Below are 27,361 nucleotides of genomic sequence, written 5' to 3' on the forward strand. Positions count from 1 at the left end.
AGTCTGATCATGATCTTTACTGTTTGCCATTCAGTCAGTATCTTTTTGATAAGCACCCCTTTTCACAGTTAATGGTACCATCCATATTGAAAGATAGACAAGTTCATTCTAGAAAGTTAGCAGGGTAAGGGTTAAAGATTTGCTGTCAGTTGCTCCATGGTCAGATTTGTTCAAATGATTCTTCTTGACCTCATTTTAGAGCTCTTAGAGCTGTAAATAGAAAAAAATAATCTTTGAACAAATTCTTCTTACAAAATGCATGATGAATGTTCACCAAACATGATCAGAAGTAAGGTCAGAAAGTCAATATTCTCATCTGAGTGGCTCGAGCCAGTTTTGGTATCTTGTACACAATGTCATAAATTTTCACAAGATTTTCAGAATCAAAGTTAAAATGGTGAAAAAATGCTAGTAAACTAAGCTGTTTAAAAAGTGTTTAATGAAAGCATTGGACAGAAAAAATGCTAAATTTATAATGCAAAATATACTTAGTCAGAGACAATGGGGAAACTTAGCTTGACATCATGAAAAATTAAGTTACAAAGTATGCTAAGTAAAAAGGGAAATTCAGCAATTGTTTTCATGAAAATATAAAATGTGGTAAAGAAAAAGGGGGAAATTAAAACTGGTACAAATTGAATTTAAAATATATGCTTAATCAAAGTAAACTGGAGAGGGTCTTTCAGAATGATGTAAGACTCAAAAAAGTTAGACATAAAAACATACGAGAGATATTGAATTGTTTGTGCAAAATTGCTCACATACAAACGAAGTTACGAAGTCCTGTGAGATTCAAGTAAATAAGAGAAATACAGTGACACATGGCTTGCTGGAGCATTGAGCACCCAAGATCAGTTGAACCATTCATGTGGTCCTCAGATGTTTTCGCTAGACTTTATATGTTTACCTTACTGGAACCCCCATGTAACTTAACCCTTACCATGCTGGAAACTATTGATTCTGCCTTTGCGACCAGTGCAGACCAAAGTCAGCCTGCACATCCGTGCAGTCTGGTCATGGTCTGCACTGTTCGCTGTTCAGTCAGTAAATTTTCAGTTAACACCCCTTCAAAAAATAAATGGTACTAGCCAAATTGGAAGATGGACAAGTTCATTATAGAAATTTAGCAGGGTAAGGGTTAACCCTGGATAACCAGGACATTTTGTTCAGCCCATTGCGACCTCAGGTGATCTGTGTTTTACTGTATACAAAATCAAGTTATAAAAAATTGAAATCAAAGTAAATGGGAGAAATTGAAAATTGTTCTCATACAAAATCAATTACAAAAAATGGAATCTAAGTAAATGGGAGAAAATTAATAATTGTTCTCATACAAAAACAAGTTACAAAAAAAAATAAAATCAAAGTAAATGAGAGAAATTAAAATTTGTTCTCATACAAAAACAAGTTTAAAAAAATTGAAATCAAAGTAAATGGGAGAAATTGAAAATTGTTCTCATACAAAATCAATTACAAAAAATGGAATCTAAGTAAATGGGAGAAAATTAATAATTGTTCTCATACAAAAACAAGTTACAAAAAAAAATAAAATCAAAGTAAATGAGAGAAATTAAAATTTGTTCTCATACAAAAACAAGTTTAAAAAAATTGAAATCAAAGTAAATGCGAGAAATTGAAAATTGTTCTCATACAAAATCAATTACAGAAATTGGAATCAAAGTAAATGGGAGAAAATTAATAATTGTTCTCATACAAAAACAAGTTTAAAAAAATTGAAATCAAAGTAAATGCGAGAAATTGAAAATTGTTCTCATACAAAATTTAGTTTAAAAACAAATAGAAATCTAAGTAATTAGTTATTAGATTTGAATCTATCATCAAAACTGATTTGGATATGGTATTTACTATCTAATTATTTTTTTCAATTTTGACTGAATTTGGTAATGGATTGTTACAAATTTTCATGATATCTTAAGTAGGATAAAAACAATATATCTATATGTTTCGAAGAAAAAGATACAAATAATTTGATAAGCTAGAATTTAAAAAGATTTGGTTCATGAAACAGTATGCATCTAGCATTACAGTACAAAATAGTCCCAAGCATGTTCTAGAGAATGAGGTTTAACCCCCTTCTTAACAACTGAATAGATAACTCCTTTAAGAAAAACAAACCACTTTATTCTAGTACATACTGGATGAACAAATCCCTTTGTAATTGAATATGTAACTCACAATAGAACCTAGCTATTGTTTACTTTGCAAATAAATAGATGACTTCCGAAGTTCGGTGTTGTCATTTATTGTGAAAAAAAATGAAGCAGAGGTTTGGTTCCCTTGAATGGTCTTGTTGATTTTTTTTTATCTTTGATATGTCTCCAAAGTCAGACTTTTTTACAGCATTTCATTGCAACAGAAAGGTTGCAGTCAAAATTTATTTATTTCATAATCTTGAGCTTGTCACACCATCCACCAATATAAAACTCTTGTTTCTGATGATTGTAGCAGATAGACTGTGGTAGCTCTATTCCATCATGTATCATTGTGTGACCTTGCATTAAATCTCCCGAGATATGGTGAAGGGTTCTGTTGGTTAGGCAGCACACCAACAGTGACCCATCTTCTAACATCGTCATTCCCACAGGCTGGCTTAGATCCTTATGCTTGTATACTTTGGATATTTCACCTTGTAAAGTAACACTGACTACACTGTGGCTATCATAGTTACTTACATAGATAAGGTTAACATCTCCATTTATTTTATGACTACCGAAGTAACAACAACGGATTTCATGTTACACATTTAATAAACCATTTAAAAACATGTTGTTCCAATTACACAATTTAATGTCAATAAAACGAACGGTATTAAAAGTACACATTGATCTAAGACCTAAACGCTTGATTAGTAGATAGGAGTTGTGTGGCAGAAATGGCCGCGAGAAAAGGTACTCAAGGAGTCACCACTGTCGTACCAAGAAAACCTGCTGCGGGACGAGCGAGCAAGCGCACGCGTAAACAAATAATTTCAAATTTAATGTTAAACAAACACATTGCCTAGTACACACGCACGAGAAACTAGGAATTACCGAACACTGTCATGGGCAAAACCCTGTTCACGTACTTAAACCAACCAGCAAAACACATGGGTTTACAGGACTTTACACCGTAACCCTACACACGGGTTTTCAAACTTTACACACTGTAAACCTACACACTGGTTTACATAACTTAATGCTGTAACCCTATACACGGGTTTACATACTTTTACACCGTAAACGTTTACATTATACAGACACGTACAGGCAGCATTACTAACACGGACCAACCGACATATGTATACGATATTACATGATATCACGGACTTTCTAGCATTTGTATACATTATTACCTGAATCATACAGACTAGCGGGCGTGGACGCTATGCGGACATAATGGCATTTGCATACTTAAACGGACAAACTTGAAGGTGTACATTACTACTTACAGGGACAAACTGGCGGTTGTGTACATACACGATAAATCGACTCCGGTGATTTATGTGAGGCAATGAGTATTACTGAGATTGTAACGATTTGAGAAGATTTGATGTAAATAACCGCTACCAACTACCAATGGAGAAACCAAAGTATAATAGACAGCCGCAATTTACATAACGAAATAACGTATAAAATTATGGAAAATGATTCCGAATGATAGAAAAAATGACTGATGAAGATTTGATGTAAACGACTGCTACCGACGACCCATGGAGAGCCAAAATGTCACCGGCAGCCGCAATTTACACGTTGAATGTACAGATTTTCAAAACCTTGAAATTACGAAATATAAAACACGCTTGTCCAATAGTCCCACAGCTAAGCCTTAAATTCTCGCGACAGTATGCTTTGTTGGTTATTTTTTCCAATTAATCAATTTACTGATGTAAAACGATTTACCTTAAAGAGATGTATATATATATACACACACATATACATAATGGGGTCAAAAACACAAATTAAGATACCGGGCATAAGATTACGAAATCTGCCTGCAACCCTACGTAACAATAAGCAGGAATGCAAAGCAATCCGCTAAAAATTCAAACATATTCATACAACAAACATTTTAAAACAGATGTCTGAGAAAAATGCACACATTATATCCAAAAGGCCTATATGTCATAAAGTTACTTTGTACATACTAAATTATAACCACCCAAGTGTTTTACAAAATACATGACAAAAATGAGAAATTCACTATTCGTTAAACATAGCCTTATCGTAATCACATGCATTGCACCAAAACAAAACTTCCATGTCTATTAGTCACTTTTTCAAAATAAACCCTTGCACATGAAGAGAGTTCCTTTCCTAGCACACCACATGCAATACGAGTACATTGCACCAGCACCTTCGTGTTAAAAAGTTCAATTGTCGCATACGTTACATGTTACTCCAACAAACCTCAATATCGCCAAGAGTAAATTGCAGCACTGATTAGAGCAAACTCAGTCACATAATGTTTCAGCAATTCCAATATTGACAATTTATGACATCACATATTGCAGTTGATTAACCGTCAAAGTAATGTACCTCAATGATAAAATGCAGACACTTCTAGACAATTTATAGTGTAGTTCAATGATTGAGTATTCTTCTAACATCACTTCCTACAAGTTGTTAAGTGCCAAGTAACTGAACATCGGTGATTAAAAAACGGCAGGAATATTCTCCACGACATCTAACGCAATTCTAAAGTAACAGTTTGTGATAATACTAATATCGGCTGTTGTAGATAGATAAGTATCCTGTATTGTATATGGGAGTTTAACGCAGTTAATTGTCTAAAGTAGTTCCAATGTTGAAGATTTTCTGACAATACTTCTTGTAGCTAGCAAAGCGTCAAGATATTGTACGTTCAGTATCTTCCGACTGTCACTGTTACATGGAAGTGCCGTTTGTCTTATCTCCCAGTGCTGGCTATTTGGTATCTCCAAGTGCTGGCTATTTGGTGCTTATGACTTATTCCAATCAATTTCAAACTGAAAGCATACAAAACTCGGCAGCAGAAAAGTGTAAAACCAAACATCTGACAAGAAACAAACATTTTCTTAGCTTCCTAATATATAAAGCAATCATGATGTGATTGTTAATTAACTATTCATTAAGATACAAACTTAGGGTGTGGTGGGTGGGAACTTTGAAAAGCGATGTTGTCCGTTGGATAGCACGAGATTGAAAGAAATCGGAAACGGAAGTTTGCACTATCAATATACGAATACATCCGAATGAATTACACCACCAGTAACCATGAGTACGCACGACGCTTCGTGCGCAAAAATAAAAACCATTATTTGCTAATCAGAAATAATGGGTCTTATTTTATGACTACCGAAGTAACAACAACGGATTTCATGTTACACATTTAATAAACCATTTAAAAACATGTTGTTCCAATTACACAATTTAATGTCAATAAAACGAACGGTATTAAAAGTACACATTGATCTAAGACCTAAACGCTTGATTAGTAGATAGGAGTTGTGTGGCAGAAATGGCCGCGAGAAAAGGTACTCAAGGAGTCACACTGTCGTACCAAGAAAACCTGCTGCGGGACGAGCGAGCAAGCGCACGCGTAAACAAATAATTTCAAATTTAATGTTAAACAAACACATTGCCTAGTACACACGCACGAGAAACTAGGAATTACCGAACACTGTCATGGGCAAAACCCTGTTCACGTACTTAAACCAACCAGCAAAACACATGGGTTTACAGGACTTTACACCGTAACCCTACACACGGGTTTTCAAACTTTACACACTGTAAACCTACACACTGGTTTACATAACTTAATGCTGTAACCCTATACACGGGTTTACATACTTTTACACCGTAAACGTTTACATTATACAGACACGTACAGGCAGCATTACTAACACGGACCAACCGACATATGTATACGATATTACATGATATCACGGACTTTCTAGCATTTGTATACATTATTACCTGAATCATACAGACTAGCGGGCGTGGACGCTATGCGGACATAATGGCATTTGCATACTTAAACGGACAAACTTGAAGGTGTACATTACTACTTACAGGGACAAACTGGCGGTTGTGTACATACACGATAAATCGACTCCGGTGATTTATGTGAGGCAATGAGTATTACTGAGATTGTAACGATTTGAGAAGATTTGATGTAAATAACCGCTACCAACTACCAATGGAGAAACCAAAGTATAATAGACAGCCGCAATTTACATAACGAAATAACGTATAAAATTATGGAAAATGATTCCAACGTGCGCTCGCCCGCACGCCCCGCACAACCAATTGAATTTTTGCCGCCACGATAAATTTGTAAAATTTATTCCCCCAAAAATTCTAATTCAATTAACTAACGAATATGAAATCAATTATGACTTTTTATTGATTATGACTAACACGGACCAAAGTATTTATAGGTTCTTTATAATGGCATCATTAAAGCATTCAAGTAAAAGGCGAGTCCTACGTCTGACAAATGAACCCCATCGTCTCTGAAGAAGCCTGGTGTTTTATAGTCAATATCAATGGACACAATGTCATGCTGCGGATGAAGACTGACCTGCTGCCTACCCCAGCGATTAATTCGCTTTCTGATTGACTCAATTTCCTGAATTCCGTATTTGTCGGTTCTCCATGACAGGCGTTGTAAAATATTTACCCAAATTAGTTTGGAATCAGGCATAGCCTCCCTTAGATATGTGACCTCACATTGAATTATCCCTCTTAATTCTGATACAGGCATTTTGGTTATGTCATTACCACCTAAATGTATAAGAATCATTTTAGGAGGTTTACCTAGCAAGACATTTACTTCTATCGAATGGCGAAAGTCTTCCCAGGACATCCCCCGTATGCCCCACCAGCCAATCCTGATACCCGCAGGTGCCTTCAGGTCTGGGGTACTTAACTGCTGGGCTCTCACGCCAGCCCAATAAGGCAGCGAGTCACCAATAATCCAGATATCTATAGAGCAGAAATAAATTCACATAATTAGTATGATAATTGGCAGGATAGAAAATAATTTGTATTTATTTACGAATATATGACTTATAAGCGTCAGACGACCAGCGACCCATTTTTTGAATAGCCGACACTGGCATACCAAAATTGCCAAATCTGTTGCCCTGCCTATATGAAAGCTATGTGATGTAAATTGCCCACTGTTATAGCCTGCACTGAGAATACACTTTTGTAAAACTGAAGAAAATTGATGTCTTGTTACTACCTTCCCGTCAGAATGACAGAATAAAGAACCACCCATCTTAGGACATATTAATAGGAAACTTGTCAGTGCTTGAACTGGACAAAATTTCGGATCTGACTCCGCTGTAATCTTTAATATAGTTGGCTGGCTGTACTGATTTGTCTTAAATTTGCCCAAAGTTAGGGCAGCAAAATGTTTGTCATGTGAAATTTCTACATCTTCGAGTTTTATACAATAACTTGATCCTACGGCGTGGCATGCTACTAACTCACTTATCCAAAACAAACCGAAATAAGCCAACAGCCACATTGAAGTGAACAATTTTATTTCGTAAACGTTATAACAAATTTTTGGTAATTCTGTCAAAATACTAGACAAAATTTGCCTTGTGATGGGTGCTCTTATATCTTTTGTTTGCCGTAAACGAAAACAGCCTTCCAATAATTTCGATATCAAAAAATGATCCGTTACAGGAGGCCATGAATGAATTCTATGAAAATAATCTATACCTGCAATGTAAGTTCTTACAGATTTTGGGGACAACCCTTTATGAAACGAGTACGCAATGAAGAAAATGATTTGTTGTGAGGTTGCAGGCCATTGTTCACCAAAGTTATAAGAATTTCTGAACTTAGAAAATACATTAAGTGCTGTATTGTAAGTTTGAAAAGTATTTGCTGCTAGACTATTCTGCATAATAACTACTGCTGTACGCTGAAGATGTTCCAGAGATACTGCGGGACTGGTGCCGGGTACGAATCTGCTTCGGGGGCTAGTTCTCTGAACCTTGTTTCCTGAAATCGAGATAGAGCATCACAAATATTATTCCGACTTCCCGGAATGTGCTTTGCTCTGAACATGATATTCAGCTCTAAACATTTCAGTGTGAGAGCTCTAACTAAGCACATAACCAGGTCTGATTTTGACGTTAATGTATTAAGAATATACACCACCGCCTCGTTGTCACAATTGAATCTTATCTTTTTATTCCTTAAATCTTGTCCCCAAATACTTATCGCATCTAAAACTGGGAAAAGCTCCAAAGCCGTTATATTATCAGTAATTTTTTCAGCATGCCACGACTCTGGCCATTTTGCGTTACACCAATGATTTTGAAAAAAGATGCCAAAACCAAGCCCATTTCCTCCTGCGCTATCAGTGAATAATTGTACATCCGAGTTCGATAACCAATATCTGTCATGGAAAACGGAGATGCCGTTATGGTTTTCAAAAAATGACAGCCACATTTGCAAATCCAGCTTTATGCCTGTATTGATTCTGATGTGATAAAATGGCTTAGATAGGCCACAAGTTGCATTGATTAAACGCCGGCAAAACGGTCTACCGGCAACAATTGCCCGGCAGCAGAAGTTAAGCGAACCAATGAGGGATTGCATTTCGCGTAAAGTCACTTTGTTTTTGCCTAAAATGATTTTAATTTTACCGACTACCTCCTCGATTTTTTCTATGGGGATACGCACCTGCATTTTATCTGAATCAAGAGTTAATCCTAAAAATACAATAATTTCAGACGGACCCTCGGTTTTCCTCGTCTGCTAACGGTACGTTTAAATCCTTCATGCAATTTGTAAATGTATCCATGACATATTTACATAAAGGCATTGTTCTGTCTCCACCCAAGAAGTCATCAAGATAATGAATCAGCTGCCCTGACGTCAGCTTGTTTTTAACGACAAATTCCAAGAAGGTTGAAAACTGTTCGAATGTTTTGCAGCTTACAGATGCGCCAAAAGGGAGGGCTTTATCTACATAATAAAAGTTATTGAATTTTATACCAAGTAATTTAAAATCTTGCACTCTTATTGGTAACAAGCGAAATGCATTTTTGAGGTCCATTTTGAAAAGTTTACAGTGTCTGCCAAATTCCTGAATCATAGTCACTGCTGCGTCAAAATTAGTGTACGTCACGGAACAAAATTTTGTATCAATATAGTCATTAACTGATTCTCCCTCTGGAAATGAAAGATGGTGGATAAGTCTGAATTCCCCATGAGTTTTCTTAGGTACCAGGCCCACAGGCGAAACTATGAGATTTGAAAGAGGTTTTTCTAAATACGGGCCGGCCATTCTTCCAGCGTTTATTTCTTTATCTAATTTTTGCTGAACGATATCAGGATTCGATAAAGCAGATCGTAAGTTTTTGCTTTCCCTGGACGCTACCGGACCCTCGTAATGCATATTAAAACCATTAAGAAAACCGCTCAACAAAACTTCAGAATCTTTATGTTTGCACTCTGATAAATAACGACGCAATGCGGACAAATTTATTGGCGTATAAGCTAAGTTAATCAAATCTAAATTTTGAGCCAACCTCGCCGATTTATTTTTTAATGGGCTCTCTGAACTGACCCCTGAACTGACCTCTGAATGCGCCACGTCCCCTGGGATTGGAAAAACGAAAATTTCCGGTCCGAGAGTTTTGAGGGTAATTGTTGAATTGTGATGTATTATTTATTCTGTTTCTTGGGCAGTGTATAGCTGCGTGTAACGCACCGCACTTGGAACATACATGTGGAAATCTACACATTGGCCAGGTACACCTGCCCTCGTTGAAAGGATTACATGAAAGATGATTACGCGGTGTTGCCGGCCTTTCAGATGGCAAGTACTGCGGCCTAGTTTGTACGCATCTCCACCAGAGGTCATTATTAATTGATGCCCAAGATGTGGGTCTGATAGCCTGTCTTACCCTAAACTGTTCGTCATAATCTCTCCATGACAAACCGCCTTGCCTAGCTGCGCACTCCCTAATCAACCACATATAATGCAAAATCTCATATGTTTTTTCTACGTGCGATGACAGGTAAATGGATGCGTAAATCAAAAAAGCGTCGGTCCATTTTTCAATGCTATTTATTTTGTCTTTGCACTGTTTCGCTTGAGTTTCGATTTTACCATCCGATCCTATGCGCAAAATGCTACCCTGGCTATAAAAGTCGGCTAGCTCAATAGCACCTTTCAACAACAAGGCTAAATTTATATACTCGCCCCTTGCGATCAGCTGTTTTAATGATGATGGCACGTGCGCCGCGATATCGTCATTTGCTAAGGGAACTAATTCAGGCGTGACGTTTGACAATTGAACGCTCTGTTGCGCTCCTAGTAAAGGATAAGCAGACGAATTAAATTCATGCATATGTGTAGGACTCTCAAGAATTTCTGCATTATTTGTTTCGGGCAAGATTTGACCTGACCTAAATTGGTCGCTACCACCACACCCGTCATTTTGATTACTTCCATCCGAAATGTTATTTTCAAACAAATTGTTTTGTTCAGTATTTGCATCTGTATTAGGAACGGGTAAAATACCCGAAACTCTCATAATTTCCTCAAAATCAATGACATTAGAACTTGAATTAGAGTTACCTGGATCTGGCTGTAGCAATCTAGAATTTTCAGAATCTGCTGCTCGTGTTTTCCTCTTCACGCCTTTGCCTCTGCCCGGCATGATTCTATATCAAGAAGGGTGGTATATAACGTAGATTTACTTAGATATTTTTATAACTTTGAAAAGCGATGTTGTCCGTTGGATAGCACGAGATTGAAAGAAATCGGAAACGGAAGTTTGCACTATCAATATACGAATACATCCGAATGAATTACACCACCAGTAACCATGAGTACGCACGACACTTCGTGCGCAAAAATAAAAACCATTATTTGCTAATCAGAAATAATGGGTCTTATCAGTATGTAGTTTGGGTTGGTAAATATCTTACCATGCAGGAAAAATATTTTATTGAAATTACTTTTTGTGTCTACTATAAACAGTCTATAAGGATCCCAGCAAACCACATAGAAATGACCTTGGTGATAAGTTATACCTTTACATTTTCCTTTAACTGGAATCCTGCAAATGATTTTCAGTTTTCTAGTTTCCATTAGCCAAATCTCTTTCTTCTTTGGTATTGTAGCAGCAATATGGTCTGGTGGCACTGTAGCAATGCCCCATGGCACTGAGTCCAGTGTCTTCTCCTTGGTCACAGCTTTACTTGACATGTCCAAAACTTTCAGTTTCTTATTGTTCTTGTCAACCAGCACAAGTTTGTTATTTGACAAAACTGCACATCCTGTGATTGAGCATTCAGTCACATCTGAATTGGTTCTTACATTAATATCTCCACTGTGAGTTAAAGTATCAAACTCTTTCTTCGTTTCCAGAGACACCTTAGTAGTTGGTAGGTTCAAGTTCCCAAATATATCTTGCTTTGTAAGGTTCTCTAATTCTTTGTTTCTCTGGAAGGTGTATTTAATGCTGGTCTGATCTAAAGATTCTTGAGCAGTCTTCAGTTTGTCCAACTTTATTTTGTTTTTAGCTTGTTTTATCATGATGTACAGTTGTCCATTCTGCTGAGAAGTTTTGCTGTCTTGGAGACTCGACTTGAATTTCTTGATATCTGAAGAAACAGCAGTACATGTATCAAGCACATTCTTGACTGTTTGTTTGTCGTTTAACATCTTTTTGTCAGCATCTGTCTGAATTTTCATTTGTAGTTGATCTAAGCGATCATTTATCTCCTTGCGGAACTTGACAATTTCTGTAACAACATGGTCATAAGAGGAATCTATCTCCTTGTCTTGTAGTGTTGCCTTCTTGATCACAGCATCAATATCATTCAACTTCTGATCCAGTTCTCTCAGTGTTTCCTTATACTCATCACGATCTCCAATACCTGCACACTTATCAGGTATATAGTCAATCTTGCATACTCTATGGTTCAGTGTTATACAGTCAGTACATCCAAGAGCTTCGTGGTTAGTGCAGAAAAACTTGACAATTTCATTTTTGTGAATGTGATACTCCTCAGTGCATACTGCAAGATCTACGCTATTGTTTTCCATGTTCTCTTTATCAAGTAGTTGGTGATGTTTTGTGGCTTTTATCTGTTGATGGTAAATGTAGCAGTTCTTGCAAAAATATTCCTGACACTCCACACAAAGTCCATGAGCTTCTTTATGCTGACCAAGAGCTAGACATGGTTCACAGCATTGGTCAAAGTCCTCTGCTGAACCTCTAGATATTGACCCATGAAAATCAGAAATCTTCCTTCCTGACACTGCCATAGCTATGATATACTGTGAATTTATAACTTGCGGATGTATGGATTTATACCTTGTAGAGAAAAATATATTTCTCTGGTTAAATAATATCCACGTTTTCAATTCAGAGGAAAACTATGTTTATTGAATACATAGATAAGACATAATGATATCACTTGTTTGAATGCAGGTCACTGATAAAGAGTCCAAAGTCCAGTTATCTAAGTAAATTTCAAAATGAGCCGTGCCATGGGAAAACCAACATAGTGGGTTTGCGACCAGCATGGATCCAGACCAGCCTGTGCATCCGCGCAGTCTGGCCAGGATCCTTGCTGTTCGCTAACAGTTTCTCCAATTCCAATAGGCTTTAAAAGCGAACAGCATGGATCCTGACCAGACTGCGTGGATGCGCAGGCTGGTCTGGATCCATGCTGGTCGCAAACCCACTATGTTGGTTTTCTCATGGCACGGCTCAAACGCTTTCATTATTAATTGATTACTTATATAACTTTTTTTCTCTGTCAGATCACAACCCAGATATTTTCACATTGGTATAAAAATGAAGTCTCAGTACATATGGAATCTACGATCATGATATCTTCACTGAGGCGACACCAATGTAATCCTTGTAACGCGAATTTATGTGTTTTTCAGGAGAGGTTTTTTTTCTGTTTTGCTAAATCATTGTAGCTTGATTGTTTATGATACTGATATTAAAAGAAAAGGTATAAAAAAGAATCTGTAGGAAGATCTTTTTGGGAGTGTAGAGTGTAAAGTAAACTATAAAATGAAAATGGTTATAGCTTGCTGATACACTGAACTTTGAAAATTAAACACATTTCATACAATATAAAGCACTAAAAGACTGAAGATCCTAAACATCTTCTGCTGTGAAATTACAGATTGGAATTGCTCAAGATTTAGTCTGTACCATTCTAGCATGGACCGCTCTCAAATTTGTTCAAATGCTAAACATGTAAAAACTTTTAAACAACTTCTTTATATGATCCATTTTATGAATGTTTGCCAAACTTGGTTGTAGCATCCTTGTATGATCCTGTTAAGTTTGATCTGGTTGTTTTGCAAGGTCCCGTTTAGTGGCCCAAGAGCTAAAAATAGAAAAATCTTAAACCAGCTTCTCCAAACCTGGCCTGTTCCATCCAAAGTATGACCTTCTTTCAGGTTTGTTGAAATTGCTCTGCTTGGGCTGACAGGACTAAAAAAGAAAAAAAAAAACCTTTAAAAAATTTGTCTCATGATTCACTCAATGGGTCGTCAGACTCATCACCAATTATGGGCTGTCGAATCCTTGTGAAGTCCTATCTCAATTTTGTTCTAATGGTTCCACTTGGCTCCTTTTAAGGGCCGCCAAACTTACAAATAGAAAAAGTCTTAAACAACTTCTTCGCAATTACCATTTGATAGATCTTCACTTGTTTTGCCAGTATAGTATCCTTATAGGTTCTCCTCTCAAGCTTATTGAAATGGTTCTGCTTAGCCCCTTTAGGGGGCTGCCTAGGCTACAGATATAAAATCTTTAATTGACTTTTTCTTTTGCACCACTTGACGGGTCTTCACTGATACAGGTCTTGTATCGAACTCTCTCACATTTGTTCACCTTGCTTGACTTGGTCATTTTTTAGGGGCTGCTGCAATAAAAACTAGAAAAAAAAATTTTACCTAAGTTTTAGTGAACTGCTTAATGGGTTCTCACCAAACATCAAGCAAGGTGTAAAAGTCATGGTACTCCTCAGATGAGTGACTTTGGCTCAGTTGGACCTCTTGTTATGTCCTAATTTTATGCCATAGCAAATTCCACTTCCAAACAGATGAGTTATGCCCAGATATTTGTTAGCCTTGTCATGAAATGTATTGCTGTCTCATTCCTGACATGTACAGTATGATATTTTACCCAGACAGGCATCTGCCTTGTTATGAAATGTATGTAAGTTTTATTCCTTACATGTACATTATATTATTCTGAGATAAAACATAGCCATGTTATGCAATATATTACTGTTTCATTCCTGATATGTAAAGTATGTTGCATTTTCTGGTGATCATAATTATATGATATTACTGTGTCATACTTCTATTACTAGAATACATGTATCTGATTCACACATCCAGATATCTGGAAATACAATTGCCTGTTCCAAAATAAAAATATCCTTGTAAACAGTTTCAGAAATTACAGTAATTGTTGTTGTGTCTTTAAAAATTCGACTGTCTGTGGGTTCGTTCTTAATTGCCGGGGATATATTTTTGTTTATTCCTTGTTTCACTTTAGTCAAATATTATTCTCAATATTTCATACATGAAAATACCTACTATTGTTCTGTCATCTGTTTCATTTCCCACTTTGTTATTTTTAATTCAGTTTTGTTATATCTATCATTTAATCAATAAATTCTACTGCCAATTTTCATTTCATTTTTTTTCTTAAACAAGATGGATTTGCACATAAGAAATAATTTATCAAAAACCAGTCTGTGATGGTGACACATTTTAAATTTCAGCAAATCAAGTTACATAAACAATATGAAGAGTCAGTGAGATTGACTCCCCCTTGTTTAGACTACGGCTATGTGATCAGTTATATGAATACTGGGCCTGTGAGGACAGCGTTACATATCTCGCCGTTTGCTCAGGACTGGGATGTCTGCAGGTAATGTTTTAATCTTTGGTGACCCAAGAATAACTACAACATATTCTAGTTAAAGCTAGAAATTTCATTATGAAATTCTGTTGTTCAGCCAGTGAATAGTTACTTGTGACTTTAAGAACCATTTGGTAGGGACACAGGCCCATATATTATAATACCATTTTTTGTCCAAATTTTATATAGGCAGAACTCGTTATATCAGACTCCCTTATTTCTAAATTCGGCTGTCTCAAAAATTTCAAGTTGCATCAAAAGTCATCATGTATTTACTTTAACTCCTTTTAAATCAAAGTCGATGTACTGTGACTCTGGTTGTGTCAAGGTGAATTTGTAGCCTTAGCAAAAATTCATTAAAATATTGAAGTCTAATTTCAGACTCAAAGCATTGGGCTCAGTCTGCATGTATTTATAACATGTTTGCATGATCAATTTGACTGGAACTTGTGAGATAGAAACTTATAGCTCAGTTCTCCTGAGAATCTCACTTCATATTAATTTTCTAAGATTTGTTTACAGTGCAACAGTTGGTGGGGGATATGTTAGACTATACAATGATGTGACACAGTTTTACCAGAAAGTCCTTGGTGCTGGGGTAGGTTTAACTCTGCTTTATTTTGCTGTTGTATCATGCAATAATGTAATTTTTAAGTTATTTTTTAGCATTTACTCTAAAAAAATTAGTGCCATATCTAAAAACTTCTGATTTCCAAATGCTCAGACCAGAACTTTTACCTAATAGTGGGAAAAACGCTGATGTTATATGTGTTGAACGAAACAAACATATGAGCCGTGCCATGAGAAAACCAACATAGTGGGTATGCGACCAGCATGGATCCAGACCAGCCTGCGCATCCGCGCAGTCTGGTCAGGATCCATGCTGTTCGCTTTTAAAGCCTATTGGAATTGGAGAAACTATTAGCGAACAGCATGGATCCTGAGCAGACTGCGCGGATGCGCAGGCTGGTCTGGATCCATGCTGGTCGCATACCCACTATGTTGGTTTTCTCATGGCACGGCTCATATACGTGTCTGAGGACTTCCAATGATGAGAGGTTTAGGTCTCTGAAGAAGACCCACACTGACAACAGTACTGTGAATTTCCATGCTATTGCTAAAATTGTATTTTGGAGAATGGGTTATTGAAAGAAAAGTACCATTGTCATTATGGGTGAATTACCTTATATAACTTGCTCTAAAGTGTGGTGGAAATTCCCTGCCTGGAATGGAAGGAACAACTTCTTTCCACTCAAATCCAATGCCACTGGTAGTAATCATATTTACCTCCCCTGCATTCAGTCTAGGCTGATACTGTAAGAAACAGTAACAATCCAAGTAAATCACCTAGCACTGAAGATAAGTTGGGATATCAGTCGCTACTGGGAATTGTATCACGTTATCGTCCAACCTGCAAACAGCTGCCCAGCTGTACTGCTGGTGGAATTAAGACTTGTTCGAGATGAATCCTTTTTTTTCTGTAGAAGCTATTCAATTAATTTTGCATATGGACAGTTCGTAGTTCTACCCAGGAACAACACCTAAATATGCGTTGAAAGTTTGGCAACTCTTTAATGTGGAGTCACTACATGAATTTTGCTCGACTTCAAGCTGGACAAAATAAGTCTTGTCTTAAATTGTTGTATCAGTTAAGTATGCACAAAGTTAAGCTTATACCCTATTTATATATTTACAGAAGAAGGTGCTAGTGTACAACGGAGATGTTGACATGGCCTGTAACTTTCTAGGAGATGAATGGTTTGTGGAGAAACTGAATCTACCTGTAAGACTTTATAGAATTCATTTGTTTAGCTTTCACTGTATATATACTGTAAAATCATTAAATTTCGTGGTTTTGGTCCAAACGGCAATTTCATTGTGATATGAATTCGTGAATTTCAACTTTTGAACATAAAATTAATGGGAATTTTACTTGTTCCTTGGGATTAAATTTCGTGGATTGACTCAACTACGAAATCCACGAAAATTAGTCCCCAACGAATATCAGTGATTTCACAGTACTTGGTAAAATCAGGCAATTTTGAGATGTTAAAATTTGCTGTCTTTAGAAGTAGAAGTAGTCTGGGAGGTAGAGTATTTATGAGAGTGTATATCAAAATCCCCTTGATCAAAATCCCCTCCACCGAAAAATGACTGGGAGTTACAAAATCCCCTTCATACTTTTGCAGGGGGTATCATAATCCCCTCTGTGATTTTCATTATAGATATATAGATATCAGTGCCCCAAATTGAATTATGTTTGCTACAGGCATTGTATTTACGAGCTTTATGTAACAGACTTTTAAACTGTGTATAGTTGTATTTGAACTTGATGAAATAAGTAAAAATCACAGAGGGGATTATGATACCCCCTGCAAAAGTATGAAGGGGATTTTGTAACACCCTGTCATTTTTCAGTGGAGGGGATTTTGATCAAGGGGATTTTGATTGTCTCCCTATTTATGAGTGTGGCCAACTTGCAAAATAGATATGACTTTATATGGCAATGAAAGAATTTTTGTTTTTATTTTCATGAAAAATAGTCATTTAGGGAATATAGTAGAAATAAATCTTTTGAGATAAGTCCAGGTTTGAAATTATATCAGTATTATATCATTCAGAAACCCTCAAGCAGATTGTTAAAGGAAATGTTTGTGTTTTATAGGAGTTTATGCAATTTTTCAACAGTACTTCAGTTATGATATGGCTGCTTGTTAACCTAAATGATGTTTCAGATTTTTTGCTGGTATAAAGCACTTATAAATGTTCTCTACATGTAATTTTGGCAACTTCCCTAGAAAACTCAAATTGAAAACAAATAATGGTAGACCTATTATCTTCAGTCAGTCATCAGTTGGAATATATAACCTAAAACTTCTTAATTGGAAAAGTTACATTCTACCTATTGGGCTAACTGGATGCTTATTGCCAAATTGACTTTACAAAAAGGCTTTCCTTACCAAGACGTTATAACAGTTACGAAAATTCCTTTTACAGGTTGTGAAAGAACGTCAAGCATGGTTTGTGAAAGACAGCACGGGATCTCGGCAGGTGGCAGGATTTGTTAAACAATTTAAACAGTTGACTTTAACCACAATTAGGGTAAGCATAGGGAGAAAAATTTATTATCTTTTCGTGTATCTCCCTTGATTTGTAAGATCTTGCTAAAACTAACAGTTAATTAACAAGTTTAATTATTTTTTGTCTTTTTTTCGCGACCAAACTTTAGTTATTCTGAAATATTTGAGCAGTGTGTGAAATTAAAGCAACAAGAAAAATTACTGTTACAGTAATTGTTTTCTTGGATTTTGTTACCAGTATAACAAGGATTTCTGCAGGAACCCATTTTAATATAATTCACTTGAAACAGAGATGAATTTAAACTTATTTCCTCAATACCAGTCTGGTAATGCAACCATTCCATTGATCTGTTATAAGTCAGTTTTCAGCAGCAGCCAGTCAGATGTTTTGAGACTGGTCTCCAGACCAGGGCTTCGAAAATTTGCCGGTTTGTCGGTTTTGGACCGATTTTTGACTTTTCAGACCGATTCGTGAAGTGAAAAAACGAAAAAAATCGGTCCCGTAAAAATGGAGAAAAGTATAAATTTCGGTCTGATAACTCAATACACGATCACCTGCCAAGTAGGAAATTGTTGGTCGCACCCTCAGATAATCAATAAACGTGTCAAACGGTCTAATTGTCACTTTGATAATCGGTCCGTAATTAGCGCGTGACGCAATCAGTGCTCGCGCGGCACATCCTTTAATGTTTACAGACAGCCGACTGCGGTGTATTAAACATTTTTGACTGGTTTCCTAACGTTTCTGACTGGATCCAAATCATTTTGACGGGGATCCACTTCTTTTATTTAGAATCCGACGGATGGTTTATTTCAAAAGGCTATGTTTGATCACGGTAACAAAGAAATGGTCGCTGCATTTAATCAAAGAGCTATAACTGTACATTATAGGTCTTCGATTTAATGAGACATCAGACGGAAAACTGATAAAAAAATTTTTTTTTAATTACTTGATTTGAAAAAATTACATGATTCATTTGTTGGGGCTCCAGTTGAAACAAATGCAGAAAATCGTCTGCAACCCGACTGTACAAAAAAGAAAAAAATGGACGGGCAACCACGAATGATAAAGAAAACCGGAGTGGCACTGTTTATCAAATTGGTCTTTTAAAAAAAGGTTTCAAAATGAAATTTTGTTTACATCAGAAGAGAACATATAACTTTATAAAATGTAGTTGCTTATTGAAGTACAACGTAAGTGAAATGAAATATCCGTGGCCAACCCGCGTGACGTTTTGGTACTATACATGCGGGAAATTCGATCTCAGCGTTCAAATAACGTACACATTCGGTCCGCGGCAGAGTATTCTTTAAATACTGAGGCTGTTTAGCAGAGAATATATGTCGTGTAACTCACTTTGACGCATTCTATTTTATAGAATTCCGTCAAAGAATGAGGAAACATCACAAAGTATCTGCCGTATATACGGTATCGAAGTCACGTGCGTTGGCTTTTAGACTAGTTACGCACACGGTGTCAATGCCTCGTATTATCTCGGAAAAACATCGAAATTTAAACAAAGTAACGATCACACATAACACTGAATAACTGTCTGCATTGTATTGTAACGCGCGGTGACTGGTAACTCAGTTTTAATGCATGACATGCTTATCTCTTTACCCTATCACGTTTTACAAAATATGTAATATTGGGAATGCGGTGGGTTGGGTAGCGCCGGTGTCAGGATTTTCGTTTCGGACCGATTGAGCTATCAAAATTTCCGGAGCCCTGCTCCAGACTCTCATAAAATTAAATTCTGAGAACAGTCACATTAGTTGTTGCTGAGCACAAATGTGAAATTGGAAAGACTGCATGCCGAGACTGGTCTACACTCTCATTATTCCCCACCCCATCTCTAACCCACCCTCCAAAGAAAAAGAGGGGGTATATTGTTTTGTTGATTGTCAGTCAGTCAGCCAGTTTGTTTCTGATTAATAACAAGAGAATGCTTGTGGTCAGTAGATCAACCCTTTTTCTTTGGCCTTGAGACTGAAAATGGTTTCCGCTTAATAACTTAAGTATACTTTATCCTACTGCAAAGGATTGGTCAGTATGTGACCCCTATTGCTTTAGGGATTAGTAGGTCAAAGATGAAAGTCACAATAACCTTGTGACTGAAAATAGTTTCTGTTCAATGACTAAGGTTTTCTTTGGCTTACATGTCATAGAATGATTGCTTGTGGTCAGTACATGAACCCGTTTATTTTTGGGGACAGAAGGTCAAAGGTCAAGGTTACAGTGACCTTGAGACTGAAATTAATTTCTGCTCTAAAACAAAAGAATCCTCTGACCTACTGACTTCAAACACTGCCATGGTCAGTAGTTTATCCATTTTGTTTTATTGGTCAGTAGGTCAAAGATAAGGTTACAGTAACTTTGAGACTGAAAACAGTTTCCACTCAATAACTAAAGAACTTTTAGCATACAGTCATAAGACTTCATGGGATGATTGTATGTGGTTAGTAGATGACCCTAATTGCTTTGAGGATCAGTAGGTCAAAGTTTTTAGGCACATTGACATTGAGACTGAAAATGTTTCTGTATAAGAAGTACTCAAAGCATGTGCCTAACTGCTTTTTCATTTAAAAGAATTATTGTCTGTGGTCAACAGATGCCCCTTAATGTTTTTGGGGTCATTAGGTCTAAGGACAAATGACCTTGAAACTGAAAACTGTTTTCAGCAATATATGGAGCATTTTTGGGCTTTCAACTGTCAAATTTTATTAGATGATTGTCTGGGTCAGAAGATAACATCTATTGATTTTTGGATCAGTACACGGTTTCTGATTATTTACTTGACAACACTTACTTCATAAGGTAATTCATAAGGTAAATGTCGGTATGTGTTGTTTTTGAGGTCATTAGGCCTATGTAAGAGCATACAAAACTACACTCGGTTGCATCAAACAGGCTATCTTGTGGGTATATGCATGTGTGGGTATGTCCCCACCGATAACCCATATGGGCGACTCCCCCAGAAGACTGTTAGTAATATTAGTAGGACAGTACAAGATACAGAAGATGCTCCAATTCCAGAAGCTTTCCTGGTTCTTTAGGGTGCCAGGTGTAAAGCACCCATACATGGGACTCTTTTCCTAGTTTTAGTAATTTTTAGTTAGAGGAGCAGGGGCTCGAAGTGACAACCCCTCTTTTTGTAGTCAAACAGTGTTACCTCTAGCCCACAGCATCCGCTATTGAGTATATGTGTTACACAAACAGCTCTTATAATCGTGGTCCCAGTCGCAAGATCAAGTACTCAGTCAAGTACTCACATGATCCATCTTAAATGCATCTTAGTCATGATCTGTAGCTAAATGAAGCTTACTACTTTTCTGTTTCTTCAAAGACATTTACTCTGTTCCTGAAATAATTGAGTATTTTAATTGTATTGAAACTAACATTTGTTTACAACAAACTGAAGCTAAAGCAATATGATATAGAAAAAGAAAAACAAAGTGAAAAGAAAGAATAATTTAAAAGAATGCTAACCCTACTTCACAAGGGACAGTTTATTATATAAATATATATATATAATTTATCATTATCTTAAAGGGAGCAGGGCACATGGTACCCCAGGACAAGCCAGAAGCTGCACTAGAAATGATCAACAGCTTTTTATATGGACATTGACTTTAGCGTACAGTGTTCTCTTTGTACCCGGCTTATACTTACTACTGTATTAACGAGAATTTTTTTTTTTTCTGCCATGCTTCATATTTATTGTCTCTTAATAAAATTATCTTTGTGATACATTTTTTTAAACAGATCTCCAGTAGGAATTTTTCACCTGTAATGTTCCTCTATGTTCCGTCTTGAATGTTAAATATTTTTGAACTTGTTTATGCATTTCCGTTAAATATATTTAAAAATGAAATGATGTAATATTGGTAAAATAGTATTAGAGAAAAGCAAAAAGTGCATAATAGTTTGTGTGGATATTATTTCACCACTTGATGAAATCTGTGATTAGTTGATTAGTGCTTTAAAACTTGGTTCTTTTCTTTTTAAATATTTGTTGTACAGTGGAATCATTTATATTTGTGAGGAACTAATTATCATGGATATCATGTTTGTGTCAATCCATGAAGTTAAGTCCAGATAAGCGAATTAAATACCCATCCATTTTGTCTTCAAAAGTTGAAATCCACTAATTCATATCCCCATGAAATAGACAATATCAGACCAAAACCATGAAATTACGGGCCCACGAAATTAAATGATTTCGCAGTAATTTTCAACAAAGATCAGTTTCATAACATTTTTTACCTGTGGTTTTGCACTTTGATATTATGCGTTTATTGTTAAGATTACTTCAAAGGTTAATTAAAGCATCATTTTATTTAAATGATGAAATTAATACAGAGCTTAAGACTCTTCAAAAAAGAAGAATGACAAGATTAATTCTAACACGATCCAATTCATTTTCCTATTAAACAAAGAAGGCTGAAAACAGTGAATTATTATACAACAATTCACTGTTCTGACATCACAATTATTACGTCATAGCATCAAACGGCATAGAGGCGCGCTGGAAAAGAAACCAATTGAAAACGGGCAGATATCTAATGAATGCTGTCAAGAATATACTTTAAAGTCCTATGTAACGTTTTAGAATCGAAATAATATATCTCATTTAGCGATTTGCTCTTGAATAAATCACTGTTTGTTGTTCAGATGCGTATTATTATATCACTCGGGCTGCACCCTCGTGATATAATTCCTTCGCATCTGAACTCCAAACAGTGATTTATTCGGTGACAAATCACTAAATGAGATATATTATTTCTTAATTGTTTCACATTTTTTCCAGTTAAATAGTGTTTTGCTTTAAATGTGGCGAAGTTCCACGGTAGGTCAGTATACCTGCCTGTTGATTATAAATTGACTCAGGGTACAAAATGTTACAAGAAGTCCTCCATTTACTTTTAAAGGGTAATATGATGCATTATAATTAAATCTAGGGCCTCTGTGGCTAAGTGGTTAAGGTTGCTGACTTCAAATCATTTGCCCTTTACCAGTATGGGTTAAACCTCCTGCTCAGGGCATTGAATTTTTCATTTGAGGAAGCCATCCAGCTGGCTTGCGGAACGTTTTCGATTCAACCCAGGTGCCCACTGCTGATGACATTAGGGGCACTTGGGGTTGTCCTCCACCGTTAAAAGCTGGAAAGTCACTATATGACCTATAATTTTGTTGGTGTGCTGTTTTAACCTAACAAAAAAAATTAAATCTGTTATTTTTACATCACAAAACCTCTATAAACAAATGAAAATTTTATTTTGTTTAGCAATAACATCACAATTGTATGCTGCAGTATTAATAGTATTACAATTACAAACTGCAGTATAACTAGTGTCACAGTTATATGTTGCAGTATCGGTACTTCTGCAATCATATGCTGCAGTATCAGTACTTTTGCAATCACATGCTTAAGTATCAGTACTTTTGCAATCATATGCTGCAGTATCAGTACTTTTGCAATCATATGCTGCAGTATCAGTACTTTTGCAATCATATGCTACAGTATCAGTACTTTTGCAATCATATGCTGCAGTATCAGTACTTTTGCAATCATATGCTTAAGTATCAGTACTTTTGCAATCATATGCTGCAGTATCAGTACTTTTGCAATCATATGCTGCAGTATCAGTACTTTTACTTTTGCAGTCATATGCTGCAGTATCAGTACTTTTTAGGGATGGGAACGAATACTGAAATCAATATTCGAATTTTCAGTTTGCCATATTCGAATATTCAGTTTGTTTAATGGAAGCTTTAAATACTTAAGCGATTGGCATATACACAGTATATTCCGTTGTTTAAAACGTGAATCATCGTAATAAATATGGACTGTTTGATAAAAAAACTATACTTTAATTTACGAATATTCGAATTTGTTGTTCACATTCGAATATTCGGCCGATTTTCAAATGTTCGAATATTCGTTCCCATCGCTAGTAGTTTTGCAATCGTGTGCTGCAGTACCAAAAGTAATACAACCATATGCTGGAGTATCACAATTGTATGCAATAGTATCACAGTCATATGTTGCATTATACAATAGTATCACAAACATATGCTGCAGTATCAGTAGTATTGCAACAGCAAAAAAAATCTTGGTGGTTGCTTCTACAAGACATATTTTTCATGTTTAGAAGCCTACTATAGGCTCATATTTTATGGATATTTATTGAACAAGAAGAATTGTTGTGTTGCTTTTTCCATGAAATGATATCTTTATATCTAGTATTGTTTGCTTTATCAGGGAAATCCAGTTTTACATTTTTTTTTTTGCATATCTTAATTTTATGACTGCTGAAAATTGGGTAACACTTGCAGAAGTGGAGCAGTCATTTTATTTTTAAGTACTTGTAAATTATTGTAGGTTCTTTACTGCTAGACAGTTTATATTTCTTTTTCATGCTGTTTAAGCCAAATGTTGCCTATTTATACCTGTTTTAACATGTAATGAAGTAGCAGTCCCAAGGTGTTACGAAGTACCTGTCATTATTGTTATAGTGATGCCATAGATCAGGAACAATCTTTCATTTTCTGCATTCCCAAGCTTGTTTCTTGCTGATATATCATTTTGTAATGTTATTGTTATATATTGATAATAAAATATTATTTTATATCAATGTATCCTGTTATATTTTTGCTTCTGATTGAATACCTAAAGTTGTTGCACATTCCTGTTTGTCTGCTATGGAATGTGGCACAAGACCACAGTTACACATGCCCTTGATTGACGTAAGGAAGTGCTTACACGGAAAATAGTTTTTCTGATTGATGCTGAATAGTAATGAAAAACTGAATGAAAGAAATGCATTACATGGCATAATTTAAGAGAGGAGATGTGAAACAATAGATACCGGTGTAATTAGATAGAATTATAATGTCAGAATTAGCTTAACATGTTATTTTGGTAGGAGAGGTTTTTCCTGTTTGCAGCGAATCCGAGACCATTTCTCATAGACTGAGATTTTGGTCACTATGGTTAGTACTAGGTGGAAAAAAGAGCTGGTCAACCCCTTATTTCTTGCAGCTGGAACTTTGACTGGAATAGTTCTTTTTAGTGCAGGTTGATTTTGATTGAATTACAGACAAAGTTGCAGTATTGTATACAGTGTCTACATAGACCTTATAGAAACATTAACTATGGTATTAGGACATGTACAGTACTTGAAATAGCAAGAAAACTGATTCAGCAAGAGTGGTTTTAGGTTGTAGTATAGCTCAGTGTAGAAATTATGCTTCAGTTGCTTAACCCTTAGCCTGCTGGCGGCAGATGATTCTGTCCTTGCGACCAGTGCAGACCAAGATCAGCCTGCACATCCGTGCAGTCTGATCATGGTCTGCACTGTTCGCTATTCAGTCAGTAAATTTTCAGTAAACTCCCCTTCAAATGATAAATGGTACTGCCCAAATTGAAAGATGGACCAATTTAGCATAGTAAGGGTTAAGTGTGTGCTAAAAGTGACGTGTCAAATTCTTAATAATGTCTGGTTATCTTCCATCAAATAAATATTTTAATTACAACAACCTTATAGAAAGATTCTCCTAATTGGTAAAAATGGTTTGGTTAGCAATGGTATGTGAAGTATAAAATTCTGAAGTGAAAAAGAAGGTAACCAAACACTTTACTAGAACCTTACAAGTTTGTACAAGTTTCTTATAGTGACACCTTGCTAGAACCTTAAAGTTTACACAAATCCTGCATAGAGACACCTTACTTGAACCTTAAAGTTTAAACAAGTCCTTCATATTGACACCTTACTAGAACCTAAAGGTTTATAGAAATCCTTTATAATGAAACCTTACTTGAACCTTAAAGATTTTACAAGTTCTTCATAGTGACACTAAGTTTATACAAGTCCATCATAGTGATATCTTTCTAGAACCTTTAAGTTTTGACAAGTTCTTCATAGTGACACCAAGTTAATACAAGGCCATTATAGTGACACCTTACTAGAACCTTAAAGTTTTGACAAGTTCTTCATAGTGACACTAAGTTAATACAAGGCCATTATAGTGACACTAGAACCTTAAAGTTTTGACAAGTTCTTCATAGTGACACTAAGTTAATACAAGTCCATTATAGTGACACCTTACTTGAACCTTAAAGTTTATACAAGTTCTTCATAGTGACACCAAGTTAATACAAGGCCATTATAGTGACACCTTACTAGAACCTTAAAGTTTTGACAAGTTCTTCATAGTGACACTAAGTTAATACAAGGCCATTATAGTGACACCTTACTAGAACCTTAAAGTTTGGACAAGTTCTTCATAGTGACACTAAGTTAATACAAGGCCATTAAAGTGACACCTTACTAGAACCTTAAAGTTTTGACAAGTTCTTCATAGTGACACCAAGTTTATACAAGGCCATTATAGTGACACCTTACTAGAACCTTAAAGATTTTACAAGTTCTTCATAGTGACACTAAGTTAATACAAGTCCATTATAGTGATATCTTTCTAGAACCTTTTAAGTTTTGACAAGTTCTTCATAGTGACACTAAGTTTATACAAGTCAATTATAGTGACACCTTACTAGAACCTTAAAGTTTTGACAAGTTCTTCATAGTGAACTAAGTTTATACAAGGCCATTATAGTGACACCTTACTAGAACCTTAAAGTTTATACAAGTTCTTCATAGTGACACAAAGTTAATACAAGGCCATTATAGTGACACCTTACTAGAACCTTAAAGTTTTGACAAGTTCTTCATAGTGACACCAAGTTTATACAAGGCCATTATAGTGACACCTTTCTTGAACCTTAAAGATTTTACAAGTTCTTCATAGTGACACTAAGTTTATACAAGTCCATCATAGTGATATCTTTCTAGAACCTTTAAGTTTTGACAAGTTCTTCATAGTGACACTAAGTTTATACAAGTCAATTATAGTGACACCTTACTAGAACCTTAAAGTTTTGACAAGTTCTTCATAGTGAACTAAGTTTATACAAGGCCATTATAGTGACACCTTACTAGAACCTTAAAGTTTATACAAGTTCTTCATAGTGACACTAAGTTAATACAAGGCCATTATAGTGACACCTTACTAGAACCTTAAAGTTTTGACAAGTTCTTCATAGTGACACTAAGTTAATACAAGGCCATTATAGTGACACCTTTCTAGAACCTTAAAGTTTATACAAGTTCTTCATAGTGACACTAAGTTAATACAAGGCCATTATAGTGACACCTTACTAGAACCTTAAAGTTTTGACAAGTTCTTCATAGTGACACTAAGTTAATACAAGGCCATTATAGTGACACCTTACTAGAACCTTAAAGTTTTGACAAGTTCTTCATAGTGACACTATGTTAATACAACTCCATT

General features: G+C 35.9%; 2 protein-coding genes across 9 annotated transcripts in view; one reads left to right on the forward strand and one right to left on the reverse strand.

Annotated features, from left to right (window-relative positions):
- The window catches only part of LOC123548864 (lysosomal protective protein-like), a 51,553-nt gene extending 26,912 nt beyond the window's left edge, over positions 1–24,641 (forward strand). For all 5 annotated transcript variants that reach the window (XM_053545930.1, XM_045336472.2, XM_045336476.2 and 2 more), the window contains 5 exons: positions 14,787–14,935; positions 15,449–15,524; positions 16,623–16,709; positions 17,924–18,028; positions 21,560–24,641. In XM_053545930.1, coding sequence (XP_053401905.1) covers positions 14,787–14,935; positions 15,449–15,524; positions 16,623–16,709; positions 17,924–18,028; positions 21,560–21,637 — 495 coding nt within the window. In that variant the 3' untranslated portion in view covers positions 21,638–24,641. The remainder of the gene's footprint in view (positions 1–14,786; positions 14,936–15,448; positions 15,525–16,622; positions 16,710–17,923; positions 18,029–21,559) is intronic.
- Positions 6,833–12,538, reverse strand: LOC123536037 (transcription intermediary factor 1-alpha-like). Of its 4 annotated transcripts, none has more exons than XM_053545933.1 (3): positions 11,052–12,538; positions 10,594–10,679; positions 6,833–6,965 (listed from the first exon to the last, which is right to left on the reverse strand). In XM_053545933.1, exons 1-2 carry the CDS (start codon positions 12,289–12,291, stop codon positions 10,651–10,653), a joined length of 1,269 nt encoding a protein of 422 aa, XP_053401908.1. In that variant the 5' UTR covers positions 12,292–12,538; the 3' UTR covers positions 6,833–6,965; positions 10,594–10,650. The 4 variants fall into 4 exon arrangements, with proteins under 4 accessions (XP_053401908.1, XP_053401909.1, XP_053401906.1 ...); XM_053545934.1 differs by having other exon boundaries at positions 6,839–6,965; positions 8,820–10,679; XM_053545931.1 differs by having other exon boundaries at positions 6,839–6,965; positions 8,820–12,538.
- Positions 24,642–27,361: the final 2,720 nt, after the last annotated feature.

This window comes from Mercenaria mercenaria, chromosome 6, assembly GCF_021730395.1.
Source record: "Mercenaria mercenaria strain notata chromosome 6, MADL_Memer_1, whole genome shotgun sequence".
NCBI classification, from domain to species: domain Eukaryota; kingdom Metazoa; phylum Mollusca; class Bivalvia; order Venerida; family Veneridae; genus Mercenaria; species Mercenaria mercenaria.

Bases quoted from the DNA above. Each gene is read 5' to 3' on its own strand.
- LOC123536037 (XM_053545931.1), bottom strand. From the start codon at position 12,291: ATGGCAGTGTCAGGAAGGAAGATTTCTGATTTTCATGGGTCAATATCT.